Below are 13,210 nucleotides of genomic sequence, written 5' to 3' on the forward strand. Positions count from 1 at the left end.
AATAGGGCATATTTCAGACACAATATAACACTTTCCTGCTATAAAACCCACACTTTTCTTCAGGAGGTAGGCATGTAAGGCAAAGAGGCCTGCAATCAAACCCACCAATAAGTCAGGTATCCAGGGTTTCACCTCAAGTAATCTTCAAGATCAAAGATGGAAACAAGAAAAAAAGGGAAAAGTGTGGGGAAAAATAGAAAAAACATCAAGCTGTATATTCCTTCTATTTTCTTTTTTCCTTTTTCTATCATTCTTTAACTTTTGAGATGCATATTCAAGCTGCTTATGGCTTCCTTAACCATAATTTGGCAGCAGACTGGTCTGTTGTCATCTTTTAAGTATACAGCCACACTTCATCTCCCTTAACCATTCATTTTCTTGTTCCCCAACTTAACTGATGCCAAAAGGTTTTTTCCCCTTTCTTCTTTCCTAATCAGCCACAATTGGCATATTCCTTATTACATAAATATCTCTTCAGAGTTGGAATATAAGCTCAAAGGCCTGTTGCTCAGAATGCAAGTCAACGTATCTTCTTTTTATTTTGAAGTATGTGCATGTACAAAAAGACAAAGGCAGAAGGTAGCACTACTGCACTTGTATTTTATGCCATGTTCAGTTTCACTTCTGCCTTTACAACAACAACCAAGAATACCATAAAGAATTATGAAAATCTATTCCCTAAAAATCAAGCATGAAGGGAAAAAAGCACAGGCAAAGAAAGAAAGGTTTCCTACCCAAATAAGTTTTTTTTCATAAAAACATGTATATAACTACATCATACCTGCATCAATGCCAACAGGTCCAAATATCTCTTTCAGCTGGAGTGCCAGTTCAGGAGGCAGTGTTAGTTCTAGGCAATCTATACTTAAGGCTGCATGTGATGCTGGTATAGGGCTTTGTCTCTTGGCTTTAGTTGCAGCCCAACTTGGAGTTTTAATTTCTTCTTTATCACGTATCTCCCTGGAACTCTCCTGAGTTTCTTTATCAGTCTCCAGTTCTTTATTGCTTCTAGGACCAATCAGAGGTGCACAATCCATTTCCAGTAACAAACCAGTCCCTTTGGAATTTTCTGCATTGCTTTCTGAAGGGTTATTGTCACTTTCATTATTTAATTCAAATTTTATATTGGTAGAAGTTGTGTTAGGATCAAGAGGCAAACCTGCATCAAGTTGTGAAAGTGATGGCTTATTTTCAAGAGGACTCTCACTCTCTCCCTTTTGCTTTCCTGAAATGGACAGCTCAATGACACCTACTGCTGAGTTGCTCGTGTCAGTTCTAGGGGCTGAATCCACAGAATTTTTCAGTTCCGCTGAATTATCCAATGAGGTTGCAGTGAATGAGCCAGATACACCAGCACTTGTCACAGTTGTCTTGGTAGCCCTACTTTCTGCAGTGCTGAGTGATGAGTTCTTGCCTTCTGAAGCCTCAAAGCTATCACCAGTCCCAAGTACTTGTGGGGTTTGCTCGCAGTCTTTGAGATTCTCATCATCATTTGTACCTGCCTTGAAATCAAGGTCTGCAACCACTGGCTCAGTTTCACTTACCTGAAAGCATTCAGTATCAACAGCTTTACGTAACTTTTCATCAGAGTCTAACAGCAGACCTGTGGCCCAGTCTATGTCTTTGTTACATCTTTCATACAGATCTTTCAGAGCTTCAAATGAAACAGACTCAAAGAGCTTACAGAGCGTATCTAGTTCTTCAGACTCATCAATATTGATAAGCTCACTTTCCTCCACCAATGTGCTTTTATCATACGTAACTCGATAGGGTATTTTTTCCTGGGAATCTGAGGCATTATCTATGTCTTTGGGTTTGAAACCATCTAGCCTGCCATGCAACACTTTTGCTGTCTCAGGAAAAAGCATTTTATTTTCTAATCTCCACAGGAGAGCAAAGTCCTGCGATTCAGTCTGTGAATGGCTACTTTTTTGCCTACATAAGTTTGTGTCCTGTTTTTCTTCTGCCGCATCAAGTTTAGACAAGTGGTCCTCTTCTCTGGGATGTGGCAAGCTGCTGTTTGTAAAAGTGAGGGCTAATTTGTGATGTTTCCTTGTTCTCTTACTTTCCTGGGTTTTTTCCTCACTTACTGTTTCACTAGCTACTATTTCCTCTTGGTGCATAGGCAAACTCCTTGTATCTTGTTGCTCTTCAGTGTTCACAGGTGACCCATGAATCACATGAACAGTTTCAAAAGCATTCATATTAATGTCACCGTCAGTATTTCTATCTTCATCAGACTGATTTAAATGTGTCTTTCTCATTCTCCTTGACCTTTGTTGTCTCTGTTCTAATGAAGCTGAGACAGGCCAATGTCCTAACATTCGCAATTCTGGTGTAACTTTATCTGAACTAACAGAGTCACAGCTATAGGGCGGATTCTCTTCCTCATGTCCTTTCTCAACAGTACATGTCTCAGGGAGGCTCACTTGCTCTTTACCTATCTCAGAATGCTGCTGACTGGGAGTTTCACCTCCCTTATCAATCTTCAGAGGAGATTTTTCTAGTCTTCTAGATCTTTTGACTCTCTGTCCCATTGTTTGTTCCACAGGCCAGTCACCCAGGAAGTTTAGTAGTTCTGGTTTTCCTGATGTGTCAAAAGCCAAACTGCTTGGTTCCACTGTGTTAGTAGTTTGTGTTGGTTCTGGTTCCATACATATTTTGCCCGACTGTTCAACTGCAGTTTGAACTTTGAGAATGTTGTTATCACTGTGTTCCTCAGCTCCACCTGTGTGTAAGTTCACAGTCTCTTCAACTGGGATCACATCAACCTCATCCATTTCTGTTTCAGTATTTTTTTCTATTTTTAATCCCTTTTCTTCTTTCTTCTCCAAGGGCAGCTGTTTTTTGATGCAATCTGATAAATTAACTTCCAAGTCATCTTGAACAGTGCTGTTCTCAGAATTATGTTCCACTGAGTTGTTTTCCATTTCTTTTTCCTCTTTCTGAAAATGCTCAGGATCAGAACTACTTTCTAATGTTACAGAAGTACTGGGAGAAGTTTTATCAACTTCAGCTAACTCAAAAGGCTTCACCTCAGAAGCAAAACATTCTTCTTCCTTTACATCAGAACGTCCCTCTCTCTTTCTGAAAGACAAATTAGAATGAAAAATAAACCCATTTCAAACCTTCTTAAAGCATTTGTCCACATTTTTAACTCCAGTTAGAACTAGAGAGTTTAATCTAGTTACTTCTAGTGAGAGTAAAACAAATTTATGACTTAGCTGTAACTCCAACACTACTCAATAAAAAAAGGAGAGAAGATGAACTTTCTTTGGTAAGTATCCCCTTCTTACTAGAGCACAGGGCTAAGAACACTTTCTCTGGAGTCAATCTCCCCCGTCATCCCATTTCCAGGGTTTTGTATGAAAGCCGTCTTTTGAATGCCAGACATTTCCTCATTCAGATCAGCAAGTCTGGTAAATATACTTTTATCTAATGACTGCTGCTCTCTCCTGTTGGCTTGATGCTAAAGACACTCTAGACATTAACTAGGAGAGAATGTGCCTTTTCTTGTCAAACCGTTTTCCACAATCAACTACATTCCATTAATTATCATTTCAAATACATCACACATATGAAATAGTAACCGAAATAAAATCTGACTTCCTATGTGCCCTAGTTTTGGCCAGAACCCAGAGGTTATTCTATACTACCTCATGTCTTTGCTGCAGGAATGGGAAGAGGAAGGGGGGAGCAAGCGAGCAGCGTGTGGTTTGGGAGAGTCTCAGTGGGAGCACCGAACTGGGGAGTACCATTCCTGAGCCACAACACTGCATTACAATACACAGCACGATCCAGACTGGCAACTACAAAACAGTTGTGGATACAACCAACAGAAACCTAGACAAGTTTAAATTGAAGACTGAAGAGCAAGTAGGTAACCTGTTACTACTGCACAAAGAATCCACCTTCTACCACAAAGATATAATCTAGTATCAACATAGAAATTTGGAAACAGTAATTTGCTTTTATTTGGGACTACATTCTTTTAAAAAGCAACTTAGAGATTTTAGTGCCTTGTATCCATAACACACATCCAACAACACATTTCTAAAACAACAGAAAGTAAGTCAAGATTGGCTTCTTGAAAAGTAACACAGCCATAATGGGAGGCTTTCAAAAGCATTGGAAAGTTGACTAGATCCCTTGACTGCTCATTTCTGAAAATCCTGAAATTCTTAAAAATTAAGAAAACTATGTAGGGATTTTTTTGTTACTTAACTATCTTTTTTAATGCATTCACCGTCTGACACTATTACCCAGGTTTTGTTTCTACGAAACTAAAAGGCTAAATATTTAGCCTTTTAGTTGATGCTACAAAGCCAGTGAAAGAATCTAACCTTTGGCTTTCCACCTGACAAGGATCTTCACTCCAACCAGCAGCTTCTGATTTGTCTGGAACTGAAGAATCCAATATTGTTCTAACAGTAAGGCAGCGTTCATACCGTTCCAACATTCTTATGATCTTTTCTTTAGATACACCATGAATGTTTCTCCTATGAATTGAATAAAAAAAAAAAAAAAAGAAAAAAGAAAAAAAAAAAAGAAGAGACATCTCAGTTTTGTGTACTACAATGACAGAAGAGAATAATTTAATAATAATGTAATAATAATTTAATACATTTATAGCAAGACTAACCAAAGAATTCAGGGAGCCAGAAGAGAAGCTCTGAAACAGCAATTCTTTCTGAATCAGTGCACTAAGGAGTTCCAAACAGGATACATCAGAAAAATTGCTACTCCACTTCTCCACCCCATCTGGTCTCCCTGTACTGCAGTTGGATGTTTTGCATAATACTAAAATCTAAGTGTTCTTAATGTATCTTCTTCAAGTAAGTTTCAGAAAACACACTGTATCAGATCCTGACAGCCACGCAGGATATTTAACTGGGTACAGAACGCTTCTGAATTCAGTCTTCTTTCTTTGATTTTGCTAAACTAAGAACTCGTTGAGCCTTGAAGAAAACCTATTTACCTATTATTCCTGACACCCTTTGGCCAGAAATTTTCACTAACTCTGTTAAGCACCAACTAGCACTGTGTTCTGCTGCAGTTCCACCTAGAACAAGTGAATCCTGCCAAGCATAGTGAAAGAGAGATTGAAAATACAGAAGAAAAGGTTTGACTTTTATTTTAAGAAGGAAAATAATCTACCTTACCTCACTTAAAATGCAGCCAACCTTAAACTAAACATGCAAATTCAGATGACAACAGATACTATAAAATCACAAAATAACTTCTGTTGAAAGGGACAACTGGAAGTCACATACTTCAGTCTCCTACTCAGAGGAAGTACAGCCAGATCAGGTTGCCCAGAGCTTTGTCATGTCCGATTCTGAATATCCAAAATGACTGAAAGTCTACAAGCTCCCTGGGCAAACTCTTGCAGTACCTAACCACCTTCAAAGTAAATGCTGGGGTTTTTTCTTTTATATAATCAAAAGTTCCAACTTGATGATGTTTGTCTTGTCCTATCCCTGCAAAATTCTTTTTAATCTTCTCTATAACCTTTCAAAAGGTAGCTGAAAACAACAGTATCATTCTTCTTCAATTATCTCTTCTTAAGCCTGAATAAACTACTCTTGCTCAGTTCTGTATCACATGCAAATTTGATACGAGTGCACTCTGTCCCAGCATCCAAGTCATAAAAAGGACATTAAATAGCTGCAGTCCCTCCCCAGAGGGACATAAACCTTCACTTTGGACAGTGATCATAACATTTGAACCTGGCATCTAGCCAATTTTCTCATTCTATTTTCCTGTGTTTTATTATTCACTTATGTAGAGCTGATGTCTTGCCTATTTCAGCCCTACGTAATAAAAGGTCCTGCTAAAGATGAGCTATGCAACAATGATGATGCACAGAGGTTTGTCTCTCTCAGGCCATGAGGTGTTGATTGCCCTAAATTCAGAGACAGGAGAAACACTTCAACTAAAGCAAAAGACCGGGATGCAAAACCAGCCCCAGCCTGGCATAATTTTTGCAACCTCAGGAACCCAAAGGAGCAGTCACCATACTTTAAATGCAAAGACCTCTAATAATGAAAATGTCACAATGTCTATTGCTAACAGCACCTTTTGCATGTAACTAAAGTGACAAAAGATCTTGTAATACATACAAAAGTCCACAAAATATCATCAAAAAAACCAAACTCAGAAGCTACTTATTATCACAAAAATTATGACAGATATCTTGCTACTTCACTAGCTGTTGTAATAAGCGATACCTTTTTTAAAATCATAGCTTATACTGTCTCATATATTATTTTCCTTTACATTCTTACCTTTCAAGTTCTTTTGGTTTGAACTTCCACCATGTGTCTGGTTCTCGGAACATTACTTTGTATTTGAACTGCTGAGCCTGAGTAAAAGAGACACGAAACAGAAAAAGCCACATCACCCATTTCTTATTTCTATGACAAAGCACACAATATGCATAGCTTGCTTCTTCAAAGCTGTTTTTTGTATTTTTTGATACCTATTAAGCATTTGGAATAACATTTTTGTTCAGTGTTTAATTTAGTTTATATAAACTGAGATTTTTTAAAACATGTATATGTATCTCTTACTGTAAAATTAAATATGTGTGCCATGATGTGTCTTCTCTGTAGAGTATCTGCTCAAAAGCTGTCAGTTATACGTACTACACTCTCTGCTGTTTTTCTTTAACAGGTAAGGAGAAGTCCCAGATCTACATTATAATACTTTTTCCAACATATTATTTCAGTTAATCAGAACCAATTTCATGAAATAATGCTGCTCTAACTACCAACCAATATGGTCAATGATGAATAGCAAAATATGCTCTAGACTCTGAAAGTGCTGATGCCCATTTAGAAACTATTAAGTGAAAAGGTGTGATCACTTCAACAAAAAGTACTAAGTAAATCTGCGGAACTTCAAGCAAGCTAGCAATATTTGGTAACTCTAGCCTCCAACTGGTATGGGCCTCTACATCATATTTAGGATGAAGCTGAATTTTTGAGTTTCACGGAACATCACATATCACTCATTCATTAGTGTTGATTACGTTTTTTAAATAGTTTCTTATATAACTGATCATATAGAAGAGGAACAAAATTCCGTTTGCTCAACAGTATTAACTTTTGGCTCCAAGGACAAAAAACTTGGCTTTGGCTTTTGGTAACTAGGCCAGGTTAATGCTCAGATACCCACACAACATGACACTGGGTAACATGATTCCATGCAACACTTTTTTTTTTTTTTTACTCCAGACTTCCTTCTGGAATAGCAGCTAGACTGAGACAGACATTCCCATTTTAAAACATATGTTGTTGCCATGCCAAGCCAATAATCTCTTCACATTGGTCAAATTGTAATACTAACCAGAGTAACATAAGGTTTCATCTCCCATGCTTGTATGTTTGTGTTGTCTATTATTATAGGAGAGATTCTCATTTCAAATGCTTCTTTGGCTGAAAAATATACATGTACAAAACAGTGTGATACAATTAATTTCACTACAATACGATGAACATAATATTAATACTCATTCTCTGAATTTGTTATATTTTTACATAGATAATCCATAATGATTAACCACTGTGTGAAGAACTCTTGCCATAGCTTGATCTCTTTCAAGGCCCTCTATTTCAGAAATCCCCCCCTCTCATGTAAAGCTACTGAGGTATGGCATTAGCTTTTGAATTAATGTATGTATGATAATCAAGGAATGAAAATGCAGATGTAAAATGCACCAAGATGACTAATCAATCAGTAAATTAAACTAAAAAAAACTACATGATCACCTTAAAGTGGACTTCTTTGTTGCATACAAAATTCTTGGCTTTATAACAGTCTTAAGATTAGTCCACTCTGTAAACTGTATAAAATATGAAAAACCGAAAGAATTATTGTAATTTAAATACACAGTAATGAAATGTATAGAATCTCTAGCTTTGAGACACAGCACCATGTTTCTGTAGCCATGTTACAATGTGTCTGAACAATCACAGTTCTTGTTGAATCCCACATTTATTAATTCATTTCTCCACTGGTAGAAATTTGACAGCAGAAAAGGGATCATGGTTCAAATTTAGCAAGTAAAAGCTTAAAAAGAATTGTTCTATGGTGAGTTTAGCACAAGTCACTGTCAAAAAAAACCCCACCTGATTTTGAAAAGGGGAAAAAAATCATTTATTCTATTCTGCATTTTGTTTAAATTCGACAACAATTTAGTGTACAAGAGAAAAAAAAGATAATGAAGAGCAGGAAGTTATCTGTGTATTATCTGTTTACTGCATATGCATATTATGGATCATCTCAGAAGAAGTATTTCTGGGAGATGGTGTAGATAACCACTCCAGAAATGGGTCACTACCCAAAATACATACCATGATAAAACCTGAGGACAAAACATACTCTTAACAAAGACACTGGCATTTCTAATTGCAAAACACACAATGAACAGATGACTTCTGAGTTTATGCACATATTCTTTTTCCATACATATTAAAAACTACTTCTGTGATGGCATAAATGCGTATCACGTAACACAGGCATTACAAGACAGGCAGATTTTTAAACAGCACACAAGCACTGAACTGTACATTATTTGTATCTCACCTCGTTTCCTGTTCCAGTCATGTGCTTCCCCTAAGCAATCAGGATCATAATGGTATTGTCCATGTTTGTAAAAGTAATCATCAGTACTAAGAATGATTCCACCTGGGTTATCCTCAAGCAAATTCCTGTGAAAGATCAAGAAATAAACAGCTTTTTCCCCTTCTCGTCCCAGGCTCCAATATCTACTACCATACATACTTTTTTTTAGTCTCTTGCACAAAACCAAAATTATTTAGAATGGAAGCAGCAAATTTAGGTAAGAGAAAATAAAAATCAACCTCCAAGCAAATATGATCTATAATAATTTCCCTCCTTTTTTTCCAAAGGCTGAAGATTATCTAGAGGAGAGACCTGATATAGTTTCCCTACAAGTCTCTCATTTCAAAACAACAAGGGAGGTGTTTTTCCATCTACATGTAGTGACATACTTTCTCACTGACAAATACCCTGTTTTAGTCGCATCAAATGTTTCAGGTGTCAGTCAAAGGAGTCAAAGTTCAGTTTAGACTTTTCGAGAGTAAGGAAAGAAATCAAGAATTCCCCCCAAGAGGCTTCACATATACAAAAGAAGTCACACAGTGAAAGGGGAATTTCTGCCTGTAAAGAGCTGGCATATTTCCATTAATGTTATTCAGAGGAAACAGTAGAAATAAACTGCGACTGAGTACAGCAGACCTAACACTACAGCAATGATGCTCTACTGACAAACTCCTTTGTTCAGTGATAGAAGTTAAAGCTCATCACTCCTATTTCAATTTCCATTAGAGGTCAAGGACCTGCAAGCAGCTCGGCTCTTAGCAATTATTATTACTCATTACACTGCATGTACTGTGTACCTGGCAATTTGGGTTTACACTAACTATTTACAAGTGTCAGAAAATTCTCTGCCTGTGCTAAATCCTGTACATGATTAATTTTTTTAGAAGCTCACAATATAAATGTTCTACCTTGCCAAATATGATTTTCCTGATCCTGGAACACCTCTGAGAAGAACAAGTACTTGACCTATAAGATGCATCTTTTTTCTCATCATGTGACAAACACGTGGTTGCTGTGCTTGCGAGAGGTTCAATTTTGAGTTTCTATCTTGATTTCCCCATACCTTCAGAGAAGGGTTGCCATCCCAGGCATTTGCAACCACTGGGGAGGAAAGAAAAAGTCCTTTTTCCGAAGTTCTACAGTCAGAAATAGGTCTCCACTGCCCTGGACTGGCAGCCACAGGAATTACAAAGCTGTGACTTCCACTGGATGGATAAAACACAGGAGCCATGAGATTCCAGTGTTGCTGAGATTGACCTGATGGTGTAGAAAAATTTAATTTATAACCCTGCTGAGTTTGCTGAGTATCTGCAGGTTTTTGTGTTTTGAAACTGGATGTTTCAGGAGAGATACATGCCTCTGGAAGAGAAGCAGTCTGGTAGCTGCTAAAGGCAGTCACTGCATCTTCGTGTTGTTCCATGCACCTTGAATTAGAATCTCCTGTAACAGCTACTCCAAGTTCCATAGATCTTTGGGAGGACCCACCAAAAGCAGCAGTCACACTACTTTGATCTAAAACAGTATCTTGTGTCTGATCATAATTTTCACATGATATTTCTCCATTTGATTGTTTATATACTTCTGAAGCTACATCATGTTCAGCATGTATTTCCAACAAATCAGGATCTTCCAGTATCTGTGCAAAAGTGTCTGATGCAGATGGTGAGCTTGTCTGGATGCTCAGTTGCCTCACTGGCAGCTGGGAACAGCAGAAGTTTTCTAAAACTTCATTATTTGTCTCTGCTTGCTGTGGAAAAAGTAGGACATTGCAAACCGAATCAGATTTTTCCCACTCGGGAAATTCGGTAAAACCATCATGTTCCACAGGGTGCTCATGTACTATTTGGTCATTTGCAGAATTAGGCAATTCATTGCTCAAACTGTAACTCTGAAAGGCAGTTTCTATTAAGGAATTCAGTTCTTCAGTCAGCTGCACACCAGGTGACAGAATAGTTTCTATTGCTGCTCCACAATTACTATGTGCTGCAGTACTTTCCCCCATTCTTTCATTTGCAACAGATCTTTGCTGATTTACAAGAGGTAATGATGATGATGCTAAATCAAAACCCAAGGTTTTTGAAGATGCTACTCCTTTGGCGTGGGTGGACAGCTCTAGAAGATGATCCATAGCATTTTCTACTGTTGGGTAAGATAAACAGAATACAGCATGGTCAGCTAATGACATGCATGCAATTTTTTTACTTGAAAAGCATTTATTACAACTAAAGAAAAAACCAAAAACAGTTCAGCAATTCATCTTTAAACATAGCTTCTGAAACTCCCTTGATCCATTTCTCATTAGAAGTAAGGGCAGAACTCAATACAGACATATTGAAAAATATCAACCTAGTAAACTTAAAAATTACTAAGGAAATACTGTCTAATACTAATTTTAACTGGAAAAGATATCAGAACTGCATGTTTAAATGGATATTTATTTCTAATCTATCTCATATAGGTGAAATAGTGTAAAATGAACAAAAAACTCTACAAAGGATGAGAGATAGAAGTATGCAAAGTATGTTCACTAGGGCCCACTTAAAAGTGTCCTATCTAATAGAGCCTGAAAAATCCAGTATCTGCATTAATTCTTCGTAAAGCCACTAAATGGAGCAGAGGGTGCCAGGGATCAACTTGAAAAAAATGAAAAGCTGGCAGAAACATCATCTGAGCCCTAAAGCTAAGCTTGTTTTCCTCAAAGACAGTGTACCAAAAAATTCATTTAAGTATGACTCTGTCTGCACGTATTAAACAAAACTTTGTCATCCTTCCAGCTTCTCTACTGTATGAAAACAACTTATTAGCACTCAAACATGCTAACTTTCCCATTTTTAAACTACTGTTAACAGTACAAGACTATGAACTCTACCTGTTTACTGAATTCTCCAATAAGCTTTAGATAAAACTGTTATTATGATAAAGGTGAATCTTATTAAGAGTTTGAAGCATGAATCAGTAATTCCATCAAATTTAACTTCAAAATGAGCAACAATTGTAACAGCACTTCCACATTTGTTATAAAGTTATAAACTCTGTACAATTTAGGCAATAAAAAGAGTCCTTTTAATGGTTACCTAGCTTTCATACATATAAAAAAATGCCAAAATCTACCTTCTTTGCAAATATTCTTACAATAATCTCAATTAATCACACTTGATCATATGAATACAGATTGGTTAAAATGTTCCATATATGGCTTATTCCCCAACAAGTAACTCCTCAGACACTGCTATACAGTACCTCATGCGGTACTTTTATCATAAGCAAGTGAACTTGCATACAGAAGAGTTTTAAATCCACAAAAGAATGGGAGGGACTGGGCATAAATATGAAAATAGTCTGCCAGCAGAGGTGGGTATGTAGGTCAGCAGAATGCAGAGAAAGAAACACAGTTCAAGCAAGGCTGCAGAGAAGTCAATACGGCAAACAGAATTTATCCTGCAGAAACTAATCCTCAGTGGACACGACAAGATGACAATGCAAAATAAAAGTGAAACAAAAGCTCAGTTCAAGTATTTAAGGAAAAGCAAATGCTGCCAGGGCCATATACGGCATACCATCAAAAAATTGTGATCTAGAACATAAAATACCCTCCTGCGGAAACAGCTTAGATATCTTGCAGATATGGCACAGAAACTAATTGGAAAAACCAGATTCTCCTCACAACTCCACCACTGCCTGCTCTGTGTCACAGAACAATCCACTCTAAACAGCACCTCCATGTATGGAGCACACTTCTCCATTTACCAGCCTCACAGAAACATTGTTAAACTTGGAGAATCTTACATGGTTGTAAAATTTCAAAATGTTATTACTCACCTACTCATTAAACTCACAAATATGCTTGCAACACCCACAGCAACTTTCCTGGAGTTACACTAGTTAAGAACTATCTGCACATGAAACAAAACTTACTGTCAGCTGTACATTATTTACCTTTAAAATCACATTCAGACAGAACCATATAAACCACACTAGGATCTAGGTCAGAAAACATCTCTGACATGTTATTGAAGAGCTCTTCCTTATTGACATAATGCACTGCTTGTGCCACTAAGTGGCTTGGGTCCCCTTGGGATACAGCAACAGCAGCAGTTCCATCAGAATTGCCATTCTTCTGAGAAGGACTCCCACCAGTTTTCCTTTTCCGTGGCATTTTGTTTTCTAATACCCAGCGTGCTTTTGTTCTGGTTTGTTCACATGGGGCTGACAGCACCAAGCTTAAAAATCACAAAAAAAGCTCTCCTGACTGGGGTAGACCAAACGGAAATAGCAGACCTGGAATAAAAAAGAAACAACAAAATTTTAATAAAATACACAACCACATTTTTATGTCTTCTATTTAGATAGCTGAAAGATTAAAAAAAAAAAACAGAAGCATACAGGAAAGCATTTTCTAGATGTCTTTTATCTTTTCAAATGGCTGACAGCTAGAGCAGCCTTATTTTGTAGTTAACTAGACACTGAATCTGCATCTCGAAGAGAGGACAAATAAAATGTAGCTTTAAAGAGAAATCCAGAAAGGTAAAGTTTGCAATGCCAGGCAGCCAGTTCACAAATAATTCTCTGCTACTGATGACCA

At 37.3% G+C, this 13,210-nt stretch overlaps 1 protein-coding gene across 4 annotated transcripts in view; it reads right to left on the minus strand.

The window, feature by feature from the left end:
- N4BP2 (NEDD4 binding protein 2) overlaps window positions 1–13,210 on the minus strand; it is a 35,683-nt gene that overhangs the window by 15,203 nt on the left and 7,270 nt on the right. For all 4 annotated transcript variants that reach the window (XM_082282208.1, XM_082282209.1, XM_082282206.1 and 1 more), the window contains 7 exons: window positions 12,565–12,906; window positions 9,537–10,767; window positions 8,590–8,714; window positions 7,351–7,439; window positions 6,288–6,364; window positions 4,344–4,499; window positions 782–3,087 (listed from right to left, as the gene is read on the minus strand). In XM_082282208.1, coding sequence (XP_082138334.1) covers window positions 782–3,087; window positions 4,344–4,499; window positions 6,288–6,364; window positions 7,351–7,439; window positions 8,590–8,714; window positions 9,537–10,767; window positions 12,565–12,784 — 4,204 coding nt within the window. In that variant the 5' untranslated portion in view covers window positions 12,785–12,906. The remainder of the gene's footprint in view (window positions 1–781; window positions 3,088–4,343; window positions 4,500–6,287; window positions 6,365–7,350; window positions 7,440–8,589; window positions 8,715–9,536; window positions 10,768–12,564; window positions 12,907–13,210) is intronic.

This window comes from Coloeus monedula (assembly GCF_965178545.1).
Source record: "Coloeus monedula genome assembly, chromosome: 5".
NCBI classification, from domain to species: Eukaryota; Metazoa; Chordata; class Aves; order Passeriformes; family Corvidae; genus Coloeus; species Coloeus monedula.